Here is a 13,970-nt window from a genome sequence, read left to right on the forward strand (position 1 = left end):
TCTCCTTCAGCACTGACCCTCCAACAGTGCAGCACTCCATCAATGGAGGCGATGGCGTACTGGGGAAGTGATGGCGTAGTGGGATTGTCACTGGGCTAGTAATCCAGAGACTCAGGGTAATGGTCTGGGGATCCGGGTTCGAGTCCCAAAACGATGGAGGACTGTGGAATTGGAACAATAAAAATCTGGAATTAATAGTCTAATAATGACCATGAAACCATTGTCAATTGTCGTAAAAACCCATCTGGTTCACTAGTGTCCCTTAGGGAAGGAAATCTGCCATCCTTACCTGGTCTGACTCCAGACCCACAGCAATGTGGTTAACTCTGAAATGGCCGAGCCAGACACTCAGTTGTATCAAACCGCTACAAAGTCTCAAAAAAAGGAATGAAACCGGACAGACTACCCGGCATCAACGTAGGCACCGGAAATGACAACAGCAAACTCAGGTCTGTAGACCCCGCAAAGTCCTCCTTACTAATATCTAGGGGCAAGTGCCAAAATTGGGAGAGCTGTCTCACAGGCTAGTCAAGCAACAGCCTGACATAGTCATCCTCACGGAATCATATCTTACAGATAATGTCCCAGACACCACCATCACCATCCCTGGGTATGTCCTGTCCCACCAGCAGAGGTGATGACACAGTGGTATACAGTTGGGAGCAGGTTGCCCTGGGAGTCCTCAACATTGACTCTGGAGCCCATGAAGGCTCATGGCATCAGGTCAAACATGGGCAAGGAAACCTCCTGCTGATTGCCATGTACCACCTTCCCTCAGCTGATGAATCAGTGCTCCTCCATGTTGAACACCACTTGGGTGAAGCACTGAGGGTGGCAAAGGCACAGAATGTACTCTGGGTGGGGGACTTCAATGTCCATCAAGAGTGGCTTGGTAGCACCACTACTGCCTAAAGGACATAGCTCATAGCTGATAGACTGGGTCTGCAGCAGGTGGTGAAGGAACCAAGAGGGAAAAACATACCTGACCTCATCCTCACCAACCTGCCTGCTGCAGATGCATCTGTCCATGACAGTATCAGTAGGAGTGACCACCGCACAGTCATTGTGGAGACAAAGTCCCACCTTCACATTGAGGATACCCTCCATCATGTTGTGTGGCACTGCCGCTGTGCTAGATGGGATAGATTTTGAAAAGATCTAACAACTCAAGGCTGGGCATCCATGAGGCACTGTGGGCTAGCAGCAGAATTGTACTCAAATACAATCTTTAACCTCATGGTCTGGCATATCCCCCACTCTACCATTACCATCAAGCCAGGGGATCAACCCTGGTTCAATGAAGGGTGCAAGAGGGCACTCCAGGAGCAATACCTAAAAATGAGACGTCAACCTGGTAAAGCTATAACGCTGGACTGCTTGTGTGCCAAACAGCATAAGCAGCAAGTGATAGACAGAGCTAAGCGATCCCATAACCTACGGATCAGATCTAAGCTCTGCAGTCCTGCCACATCCAGTCATGAATGGTGGTGGACAATTAAACAAGTCACTGGAGGAGGAGGCTCCACAAATATCCCCATCCTCAATGATGGGGGAGCCCAGCACATCAGTACAAAAGATAAGGCTGAAGCAATTGCTACAATCTTCAGCCAGAAGTACGGAATGGATGATCCAGAGGTCCCCATAGATGCCAGTCTTCAGCCAATTTGATTCACTCCGCGTGATATCAAGAAACGGCTGAAGGCACTGGATACTGCTAAGGTTCTGGGCCCTGACAATATTCCAGCAATAGTGCTGAAGACTTGTATTCCCTAGCCAAGCTGTTCCAGTACAGCTACAACACTGGCATCTCCCTGGCAATGTGGAAAATTGTCCAGGTATGTCCTGTACACAAATAGCAGGACAAATCCAACCTGGCCAATTACCGCCCCATCGGTCTACTCTCCATCATCAGTAAACCGATGGAAGAGGTCATCAACAGTGTTATAAAGCAGCACTTAGAAATAACCTGCTGACGCCCAGTTTGGGTTAAGCCAGGACCACTCAGCTCCTGACTTCATTACAGCCTTGGTTCGAACATGGACAAAAGGTGAGATGAGAGTGACTGCTCTTGACATCAAAGCAGCATTTGACCGAGTGTGGCATCAGGGAGCCCTAGCAAAACTAAAATTAATGGGAATCAGGGGGAGAAATCTCCGCTGGGTGGAGTCATACCCAGCACCAAGGAAGATGGTTGTGGTTGTTGGAGGTCAGTCATCTCAGCTCCAGGACATCACTGCAGGAGTTCCTTCCATCCACCAAAAGGTCAGGAGTGGGGATCCTCGCTGATGATTGCACAATGTTCAGCACCATTCGTGACTCCTCAGATACTGAAGCAGTCCATGTCCAAATGCAGAAAGGCTTGGGACAATATCCAGGCTTGGGCTGACAAGTGGCAGTAACATCTGCACCACACAAGTGCCAGGCAATGACCATCTCCAACAACAGAGAATCTAACCATCGCCCCTTGGTTCAATTGCATTACCATCACTGAATCCCCCACTATCAACATTCTGGGGGTTGCCATTGACCAGAAACTGAATTGGACTAGCCATATAAATACTGTGGCTACAAGACCAGGTCAGAGGCTAGGAATCCTGCGATGAGTAAATCACCTCCTGACTCCCCAAAGCCTGTCCATCATCTACAAGGCACAAGTGAGGAGTGTGTGGATGAGTGCAGCTCCAACACCACTCAAGAGGCTTGACACAGTCCAGGACAAAGCAGCCCACCTGATGGCACCACATCCACAAACGTTCACTCCCGCCACCACTACCGACGCACAGTAGCAACAGTGTGTGTACCATCTACAAGATGCACTGCAGGAATTCACCAAGGCTCCTTCGACAGCACCTTCCAAACCCACAATCACTACCATCTAGAAGGACAAGAGCAGCAGATACATGGGAACATCAGCACCTGGAAGTTCCCCTCCAAGTCACTTACCATCCAGACATATATATCACCGTTCCTTCACTGCCGCTGGGTCAAAATCCTGGAACTCCCTGCCTAACAGCACTGTGGGTGTACCTATACCACATGAACTGCAGCGGTTCAAGAAGGCAGCTCACCACCACCTTCTCAAGGGGCAATTAGGAATGGGCAATAAATGTTGGCCCGGCCAGCGACGCCCACATCCCGTGAACAAATAAAAAATATACTGACCCTCTGACAATGCAGCACTCCCTCAGTACTGACCCTCCAAAAGTACAGTACACCAAAACTCAAGATTCTATTAAACAAGCTGAGAAATAGCATCTGAATATCAGTTTCCCTACCTGTTGTGTTTGAGGACCAATTTCACCTTGCCGTAACTAACAGTACAGAGCTGTAGGAACAAACACAACATTAACACTCAAAGCACATTCAACTTAGCACGAAGAAAGTTTCATTACATTCCCCATCTCCCAGGAAGTAAAACAATCATGGTCTGGAGAGGGAGAGAGGGTCCCCAGCAACACTACCACCCCCCCCCCCCCACAGAAGTATCTGTCCTCCACTGGGTGTCTGTCGTACATGGAATGCACAGATTGTGTATGGCCTGGGATAGGTATTCCGTGACTTTTAATCGCTCTGGCAGTGGCCGTGCCTCCAAGTTACCTGGGCCCTAAGCTCCGTAATTTTCTCTCTAAAGCCTCTGCCTCACTCTCTCCACCTTTAAGACGCTTCTTAAAACTGACCTCTTTAGCCAAGACTTTGGTTACATGGCTCGTTGTTAAATCTTGTTTGATAATCGGTTCTGTGAAATCGCTTCTGCCTTTGGGTGTTTGACTGCGTTAAAGAGGCTATATAAATACAAGTTGTTGTTGGAAACAAATTTCAGACCGACGATTTGATGGTTTCTTACAGGGGATCCCCGTGTTAGCTCCTGTATGTGCAAAGTTTAAGCTCGGCACAAGGTAAGGATATGGGAGCCTCGTGGTTCCAGTACTAGATTCTCAATCCAGAGAATGAGAGTTCAAATCCCAGCAAGATAAGCTGGCAAACTGAATTGAGTAAACCTCATGTTCTGTGGGCAAGTGTCAGATAAAATATCATGGGGATAGCACAGGGAAATGATGTTAAGGTAGATGACCAGCCATGATGTAGCTGAATGGGGCTAAATGGCCTTCTCCTGCTCGTATGAAACTGCTGGATTGTCGTGAAAGCCAAGATGGTTCACTAATGTCCTTCAGTCTTTACCCTGTCTGGCCTACACATGACTCCACTACTTGTAGGTTCAATGCCCTCTGAACAACCTGTGGTAGGCAGTAAATGCTCAGTCTAGCTAGTATTATGGACAATCCGACCACAAGCATTAAAAGACGTTCACCTGAATGAACTGCATGATCCCATCAGGAATTGAAGTCTTGCTCAGTTTCTGCAGATACTCGATAATGTCACTGGTTTGTAGGCCGACACTGACAGCCGCATACAGCGAGTACGCTGTTAATTTATATTCGTGTGTGTGTATGGGTCTGCACACAGGTTCAGCAATGGCCACCAGGAAGTCCTGTGCATATTTATAAACCGGGGAGAAGGCTTCAAGGAAAATGTGTCCATCTGGAGCCTGCAGATATGAAATAAAAACCCAACATTTAAAAACATCCAATAAGTTAGGCAAATAAGTTAATTGAGTGAGGCTATGGCCCATCGTGTCTCTGGTGGCTCTTTGAAAGAGCTATCCAATAATTCCTACTCCAACCTCCACCACATCCCCCCCAAAATCCTGCTCTTTTCCCACAGACCTGCAAACTTTTCCACTTCAAGTATTTATCCAATTCCTTTTTGAAAGTTCTGATTGAATCTGCTTCCATCGCCCTTTCAGGCAGCACCTTCCAGATCACAAGAACTCACTGCAGTAAAATATTGTTCCTCATCTCTCCTGTTGTTTGCCAATTCTCTTCAACCTGTGTCCCTCTGGTTATCAACCTTCCTACCACTGGAAACACGTTTCTCCTTAGTTATTCTACCAAAATCCTTTATGATTTTGAACACCTCTATTATAGCTCCTCTCAGCCTTCTGTCCTAAGGAGAACAATCCCGGCTTCTCCAGAATAACTGAAGTCTCTCATCGCTGGAAATTTGATATACACAGATTTGATGTACAAGGCAAAAAAGTAATATAAATACCCACAACCGATTCTGAAGTAACAGAAGATAACGTTGAAAGGATCTGTCGGTTTAGAAGATTTGATGCTCAACTTGTTCAACAAAGCAGAGCAGCAGTAAACAAAAGGCTGTGTTTATTTGTGCTGTAACATGAAAGGGAGCATTTCCTGCACATGAGCAGATGCTGTGTCAAAGCTCGTCAGGTCACAGACAGCGACATTCCAGGCAGATTCCTGCATCCAACACTGTAACTCCACTTGGATAATCCTAGGGAGTTTCCTAGTTCAGACACTGTCACAGCTCAATGCTGCCTTAAGAGCTGGTCATTGGCACACAGTTGGAAACATAAGAGATTCATTAGCTTTTAAACGTGGTGCACTGACAGCTCCCCACCATTTCCCCTGCTCTCCCCTGCCGCTCTCCTCACTTCAACTTTTCCCCTCACCTCTCTCACTTCCTACGCCACTCTCCCCATTCCCTTCATTCCCCCCCTACTCCCCTCACCATTTCCACTGCTCTTGCTCAGTGCCTGCAGGTACTGAACAATATCATTAGATTGTAACCCAACACTGTCAGTCGCGTACAGCAAGTATGCTGTCAGTTTATACTTGTGTGTGTGTGTATGGGTCTGCATATGATTTCAGCGATGTGCACAGGGCTATCTGAAAAGCACTCTCCTCCCTTTCCCCACTCCCCTCAGCGTTTCCCCCATCCCCTCATTACTCTCCTCACTTCCCCCGCCACTCTCCCTGTTCCCTGTTCCCTTTGCTTCCCCTTGAGGCAAAGTTGGAGCAGGCTCTGCTCAAGTAGCTCGGGTCAGACCACAACTTGGGGAGTGGGTCTAGCTCAGATCGTTGAGTTTGTGAAGATATGAAGAGGAACAAGACTGGATCCCAGCATCATAGGGACCGATAATGAGTTATTTAGACCCGAAACTCTGGGATTCCACCCCTGAGCTACTTTCCCAATCCCACCTTGTTCACCCCTTTTGGGGTGAAATCGATCTGGAGGTGGTGGAGGGGCGGTGGTGTCTTCCAGGTGGATACATCCTCTTTATTAAAGCAGGTGAAAACTGACCAGGTCTGAGCCTTGGCTGAGTGGTGAGTACATTTACCTCCAGGCTGACACACACAGTAAAGTACTGAACAAGTGCTGCAGTGCTGGAGGAGCCATCTTTCCAATGAAGCATTAAATTAAGACCCACCTGTCCTCTCAGATTCCATGGCACTCTACGAAGAGGAACAGGGGAGTTCTCCTCATTTATTTATCCCTTAACAAACAGCATTTTAAAAACCTCAGATAATCTGGTGATTACCACTGCTATACTGCTGGTTGCGAGGTCTCACTATGAACAAATCAGTTGCTGCATTTATCCACATCACTATAGTGACTGATCTTCAATAAATTTCTCAGTGGATGTAAAGCACTTTGTCCTGTGGCTGTGAAAGGCACTATTCAAATTCTCTTTCTTTCTTTGAAATTCACCAACACCTAAGCACACAGATCCTCACCGTGACACATGAAAGGGTCAGCAATTAGGGAGAGAATATATCTTTAATCTGGAATTCAGTTCTTTGCAAGATGAGCCATTAGTTGTCCTCCTTTGTAATTTACTGCTGGACAGCAATCTACAGAAAAGCATATCCCTCTTAATCTGCACATTTTCTCCCTCACCTGTAAGATAACAGTGGGGCAATCAATTTGAATTAGTCCTGATGAACTCACCAAGTGACTGATTCTCAAAGTGAAGTGAACAGAATAGAAAAGGTGGCAATGCAAGTATTTCCCACACCTTTCCCCTCCCCTCCTCTCCTAAAAGCACTCACCTGTGTTCGAGACAAACCCATTAGCAACTGTGAGCCAACAGCAAGTTTCAGCAGACTACTGCACTACAGGGGGCATCACAGCCGAGTCCAATCCCATCCTCGCGCCACACACACACACACACACACATTTTCGAGTAAGATCACTGGATTGCAATAAGGTGCGAGAATCCTTCTGATGCTCCCCTCCCACCCACCTGCAATCCACTAGGGCACAGGGGCCAACACTTAATGCAAACTCAGTCAAGAACAGCTAACTCAGCTCAGACTTTATGGCAGGTCTATTTTCAGTCAACGTGTACTAAAGTCAACATTAAAGGCACTATATAAATGAACGTACAAATTAAGAGCAGGAATAGGCTTTTGGCCCCTCGAGCTTGCTCCGTCATTTAATAAGATCATGACTATCATGGGCTCAACTCCATTTTCCTGCCTGCTCCCCCCATAACCCTGGGCTCCTTGGCGATGAATCATCTATTTATCTCAGCCTTGAATATATTCAATGACCCAGACTCCATTTCCCTCTGGGGAAGAGAATTCCAGAGACTAACAACCCTCAGAAGAAATTCCTCCTCAACTCCATCTTAAATGGGAGACCCCTTATTCTGAAACTGTGCCCCCTATTTCTAGTTTCCTCCGTGAGGGGGAACATTCTGTCAGCATCCACCCTCTCTAGCCCCCTCAGAACCTGATATACTTCAATAAGATCACCTGTCATTCTTCTAACCTGTGAGTATAGGCCCAACCTGATCGACTTTCCTCATAAGACAAAGGCAACATCCCAGGAATCAGCCTAGTGAATCTTCTCTGAATTGTCTCCAATGCAAGTAAATCCCTCCTTAAGGGGACCAAAACTGTACACAATACTCCAGGTACCTGTACAATTGTAGCAAGACTTCCCTACTTTTATACTCCATCCTCCTTGGAATAAAGGCCTTCCTAATTACTTGCTATACCAGCATGCTAACTTGTTTGTGATTCATGTACAAGGACAACCAGGTCCCTCTGTACTGCAGAATTCTGCAGTGTCTCTCCATTTAAATAATATTCTACTTTTCTATTCTTCCTGCCAAAGTGGACAACCTCTCACTTTTCCACATAAAACTCCATCAGCCAAATTTGTGCCCACTCATTTAACCTGTCTATATCCCTTTGCAGATTCTGTATCCTTCTCACAACTTGCTTTCCTACCTACTTGCTATAGAGGGAGTGCAGCGAAGGTTCACCAGACTGATTCCTGGGATGGCAGGGCTGACATATGAGGAGAGATTGAGTCAGTTAGGATTATATTCGCTGGAGTTCAGAAGAATATGGGGGGATCTCACCGAAACCTATAAAATTCTAACAGGATTAGACAGGGTAGATGCAGGAAGGATGTTCCTGATGGTGGGGGAGTCCAGAACCAGGAGTCACAGTCTGAGGATATGGGGTAGACCATTTAGGACTGAGATGGGGAGAAATTTCGTCACCCAGAGTGTGGTGAGCCTGTGGAATTCATTACCACAGAAAGTAGTTGAGGCCAAAACATTGTATGTTTTCGAGTTAGATATAGCTTTTGGGGCAAAAGGGATCAAAGGATATGGGGAGAAAGCGGGAGCAGGTTATTGAGTTGGATGATCAGCTATGATCATAATGAATGGCGGAGCAGGCTCGAAGGGCCGAATGGCCTACTTCTGCCCCTATTTTCTATGCTCCTATGTTTACTTACCTGGGAGCTCAGCAGGGGCAGTCTAGAGTCGGGAGCGGTATAAATAGAGCCCAGGGACCGGAGTGCGGCCTTTCCTACCTGGGAGCTGAACAGAGGCAGTCGGGAGCGGCACAAATAGAGTCCGGGCATCGGAATGGGGCCTTTCTTAACTAGGAGCTGAAGAGAGGCATTTGGGAGTCGGGAGAGGCATAAAATGAGACCAGGGATCGGAGTGCAGCCTTTCCTACCTGGGAGCTGAACAGAGGCAGTCAGGAGTGCCATCTCAGCTGCTGAAGAAACTGAGTAAAAAAAAACTGGCATCACAGGAAACGTGATAGGCCGGTAATTCTTGTTGTGAGGAACAGTGAGTTAATCACCAGCTTAGGACACAGGAGTTAAGGTAGATATATAAATAAAAAGAACTAGACAAATAAAATAAAGTATAAAATAAAACAGTTAAATTAAATGTTAAAATAAAAACCCAAAACACATACCAGTGTAATTAAGAATCGTATAAACTTTAGTTTTATCTGTGGGTGGTACCAGCAGTTACTAAGCACAGTAAAGTGCAGAAAAAACCAGTTAACATTTCGAGTCCTTATGACTCTTCTCCAGAGCAGATAACTTTTTTTTCTCCACAGATGTTGTTAGACCTGCTGAGTTTTTCCAGCATTTTCTGTTCTTGTTTCAGATTTCCAGCATCCGCAGTATTTTGCTTTTATCTTAATGGCAGGACAGGTGTTGCAGCTGTGGAATTTGGAAGCCAAGGTGATCCAGGACAAACACATCTGCAGTGAGTGTAATTGCAGGTCAGGATTATTGATTAGGAAGCTGAACTGCTGACACTACGCAACATAAGAGCGGTGGTGGTTGGGGGGGGGGAGAGAGAGAGAGAGAGAGAGAGAGAGAGAGAGAGAGAGAGAGAGAGAGAGAAATACCGAGACACTTTGTTCCAGGAGATGGCCACACTTCTTAGAATAGGATCATCTGGTTTGATCAGCAGCGAGGGACAGGAGGATGTGACTGTGACTGAGGCAGGTAAAGGGACCAAACGCACAGTTTTGAATGAGCTTCAGACTTTGCAATTGTCAAACAGGTGTGCGGCGTTCAAAACCTATGTTGACAAAAGCGAGGTCTACAAGGTGGATGAGCAGGTTGGCCATGGCACCATGGTACAGGAAACCATTCAAGCGGAGAGAGGGAACAGGAATGTAGTGGTAATATGGGACAGTATAGTGAGGGGGTTGACACTGTTCTCTGCAGCAAAGAGCGAGAGTCCAGACAGCTCTGTTGCCTGCCCGGTGCCAGGGTTCAAGACATCTGCTCAGAGCGGGAGAGAAACTTGGGTGTGGGAGGGGGAGGATCTAGTTGTCGTGGTCCATGTGGGTACCAATGACATAGATAGAACTAGGAAAGAGGTCCTGCATAGTCAGTAGGCACCAAATTAAGAACCAGAACCACAAAGGTAATAAATAATCTCTGGATTATTACCTAAACCATGTGCAAACTGGCATAGGGAAAATAAGATTAAAGAGATAAATGTGTGGCTCAAAGACTGGTGTGGGAGGAGTGGGTTCCAGTTCATGGGGCACTGGTATCAGTGCTGGGGAAAGTGGGGTGCTACCATTGGGATGGTCTACACCTGAACTGTGCTGGGACCAGTGCTCTTGCAAATCACATAACTAGGGAGGTAGAGAGGGCTTTAAACTAAACAAGGGAGGACGGTGAGGGAACAAGCTTGAGTAGATGTTACAAATCATGGGGTAGAGTCAAAGCAGGAGACCATAATAGTGATATGGGAAATGAGGATCAGAGAATGGTAGGGAGAGAAAGAGAGAAAAAAACCTAAGAATGCACCAACAGTCAAGGCTAGATGTTACAAAGATAACAAAAAGGCAAAACTAAAGGCTCTGTTATGAATGCTACGAGCATTCAGATACAAAGTAAATGAACTGATAGCACACATTGAAGTAAATGAATATGATCTGATAGCCATTACAGAGTTTTGGCTGCAGGATGAGAAGAATTGAGTCCTGAATATTGAGGGGTATATGACATTCAAGAAGAATAGGAAGCTAGGTAAAGGTGGAGGGGTAGCACTGTTAATCAAAGATGGCATTTGTGCAATAGTTAGAGGTGACCTAGGTTCAAGAGATCAGGATGTAGAATCAGTTTGGGTGGAGAAGAGGAATAGTAGGAGAAAGCAGTCACCAATGGGAGTGGTTTACAGGCCCCCTAAAAGTAGCACAAAGCATACAGGAATATTGGGTGTTTGTGATAAAAGGACGGCAATAATCATAAGTGATTATAATCTACATATAAACTGGAAACATCAGATTGGCAGTCGTAGCCTGGATGAGGAGTTCATAGAACGTTTGAGACAGTTTCTTAGAGCAGCACATTCTGGAACCAACCAGAGAGCAGGTTATATCAGACTTGGTATTGTGTAATGTGACAGGATTAACTAATGACCTCAAAGTGAGGCACCCCTAGGTAGCAGTGACCACAATATTACTGAGTTTTACATCTAGTTTAAAGGAGAAAAGAGTGGGACTAAGACTAGTATTTTAAACTTAAATAAGGGCAACTATGTGGGCATGAGAGCTGAGCTGGCTGAAGTGAACTGGCATACTAGTCTAGAAGATAGATCAATAGAGGAGCAGTGGGAGATATTTAAGGGGATGTTTCATAATATTCAGAATAAGTATATTCTTTCTATAAAGAAATATTATAAGGGTAGGACATACCACCCTTGGTTAACTAACTAAGTTAAGGAAAACATCAAACTTAAGGAAAAAACATAAGTGTGCAATAATGAGTGGCAGGACAGATGATTGGTCAGAATATGAAGAACAGCAGAGAATGACTAAAAGGTTAATCAGGAGAAAGAAATTAGAGTATGAGAGGAAGCTAGCTAGAAATGTAAAAACAGATGGCAAGAGTTTCTACAGGTATTTAAAAAGGAAAAAAGTAAAGAGAGTAATAAAGTGAGTATAAATCCCATCACATTTCTACTTCTCTTTAGCTCTGAAGAGCCATATGGACTTGAAACATTAACTGTTTCTCTCTCCACAGATGCTGTCAGACCTGCTGAGTTTTTCCAGCATTTTGTTTTTATTTAAGTAAAGTGAGTGTTGGTCCTCTAGGGAGTGAGAATAGTGAGTTAATGGTAGATAATAAGGAAATGGCGGACGAATGAACAAATATTTTGCTTCTGTCTTCACAATAGAGGATACAAAAGACATCCCAGTAATATCTGTAAATCAGGAGGTGGAAGGGAGAAGGGAACTTGGTGAAATTACAATCACAAGGGAAATGGGAATGAGCAAACTGATGGAGCTGCGGGCTGGCAAGTCTCCAGGTCCTGATGGGCTTCATCCTAGGGTTTTAAAAGAGGTGGCTAATGAGGCCATAGACGCATTGGTGTTAATGTTCCAAAATTAACTAGATTTCAGAAAGGTTCCATCAGACTGGAAAGTAGCAAATATAGCCCCTCTATTTGAGGGAGGCAGAAAACAGGAAACTATAGGCCAGTTAATCTAACGTCTGTAGTGAGGAAGGTGCTAGGATCAATCATTAAGGAGGTTATAGCTGGGCACTTAGAGAAACTCAAGTTCATTGGGAAGAGTCAACATGGTTTTGTGAAAGGGAAATCATGTTTAACTAATTTATTGAAGTTCTTTGAAGGAGTAACATGTGCAGTAGACATACTGTACTTGGATTTCCAGAAGGCATTCGATAAGGTGTCACATCAAAGGTTATTGTGGAAAATAAAAGCTCCTGGTGTAGGGGGTAACATATTAGCCTGGATAGAAGATTGGCTGGCTGGGAGGAAACAGAATATGCATAAGTGGGTCATTTTCTGATTGGCAGGATGTAATGAGCAGCGTCCCGCAGGTCTCTGTGCTGGGGCCTCAACTTTTTACCATTTATAACAATTACTTATGGCGAAAACATGGTAGCTAAATTTTCAGATGACACAAAGATATGTAGGAAAGTATGTTGTGAAGGGGACATAAGGCAGTTGCAGACAGATATAGAAAGGTTGAGTGAGTGGGCAAAAGCCTGGCAGATGGGAACTATGTGGGAAAATGTGAAGTTGTTCACTTTGATAAGATAAATGAAAAAGCAGAGTATTACTTAAATGGAGAATAACTGCAGAATTCCGAGGTGCAGAGGGATCTAGGTGTTCCAGTACGTGAGTCACAAAAAGTTACTATGCAGATGCAAGAAGTAATTAAGAAGGCTAATGGAATACTATCCTTCATTACAAGAGAAATTGAACAAAAAAGTAAAGGTGTTATGTTTCAGTTATGCAGGGCATTGGTGAGACCACATCGCAAATATTGTGTGGAGTTTTGGTCTCCTTACTTAAGGAGGAGGTCAGAGGAGGTTTACTATATTGATACCTGGAATGAGCAGATTGTCTAATGAGGAAAGGTTGGTTCTGGGCTTGTTTCCACTGGAGCTTAGAAGAGTGAGGGGTGACTTGATTGAAGTATATAAGATCCAGAATGGCCTTGACAAGGTGGACAAGAAAATGATGTTTCCTCTTGTGGGTGAGTCCAGAAGTAGGGGACACTGTTTTAAAATTAGGGGGGTGGGGGGGGTGCCCTTTTAGGAGAGGGGTTGTGCAACTCAGGAGCTCTCTGCCTCAGAAGACGGTGGAGGCGGGGTCATTAAATATTTTTAAGACGGAGGTAGATTGATTCCCTTGCCAAACCAGACCCTAAGGTTATCGGGATTAGATGGGAATGTGGAATTAGTAACAAACAGATCAGCCATGATCTTGTTGAATGGCAAAGTGGCTTGACGGAACAAATGGCCTACTCCTGCTCTTATTTCCTATATGCTCGTATATATCATTAGCAAATTCGGCTACACTGCAAAAGTCTTAATATAGATCACAAATAGTTGAGACCCCAGCATGGATCCCTGTGGCAATCCACTAGTTACAGTTTGCCATCCTGGAAATGCCCCATTTATCCCGACTCGGTTAGTTAGCTAGTCCAAATGCAAGTAGTGTTGCTGACCTACCACCCACAGCGGCCTGGAGGAGTGATCCTCCTTCAGATTCATCAGTGCCCTGTAATCCTTGGCTCCATACTCATCTTCCTTAACCACAGCCTGTTCCACCTGTTTCCCAGCAGCAGAAGGAACAGCCTCCTGAGACTCGGCATCCACAGAAATCTCGTCCTCATCCTCTTCTTCATCGTCATAACGACGCTTCTTGAATTTTTTTTTATCTGATGAAAAAATTTTAAAATGTTTAAAGCATTTTATATACGGTTTATACACTGTTTACAATCTATATGAATGGCTTGGGTGAAGGGACAGTCTTTATTACAGCCAAATTAGCTGATGATACAAAG

At 45.1% G+C, this 13,970-nt stretch overlaps 1 protein-coding gene across 2 annotated transcripts in view; it reads right to left on the reverse strand.

Moving 5' to 3' along the window:
• ercc3 (excision repair cross-complementation group 3) overlaps positions 1 to 13,970 on the reverse strand; it is a 32,056-nt gene that overhangs the window by 16,056 nt on the left and 2,030 nt on the right. The window contains exons 2-4 of one of the 2 annotated variants that reach the window (XM_041201604.1): positions 13,636 to 13,844; positions 4,310 to 4,546; positions 3,276 to 3,325 (exon numbers count right to left, since the gene is read on the reverse strand). In XM_041201604.1, coding sequence (XP_041057538.1) covers positions 3,276 to 3,325; positions 4,310 to 4,546; positions 13,636 to 13,844 — 496 coding nt within the window. Of the gene's footprint in view, positions 1 to 3,275; positions 3,326 to 4,309; positions 4,547 to 13,631; positions 13,845 to 13,970 lie in introns of those variants that run through there. The other variant, XM_041201605.1, reaches the window with a different exon arrangement.

This window comes from Carcharodon carcharias, chromosome 12 (genome assembly GCF_017639515.1).
Source record: "Carcharodon carcharias isolate sCarCar2 chromosome 12, sCarCar2.pri, whole genome shotgun sequence".
NCBI classification, from domain to species: Eukaryota; Metazoa; Chordata; class Chondrichthyes; order Lamniformes; family Lamnidae; genus Carcharodon; species Carcharodon carcharias.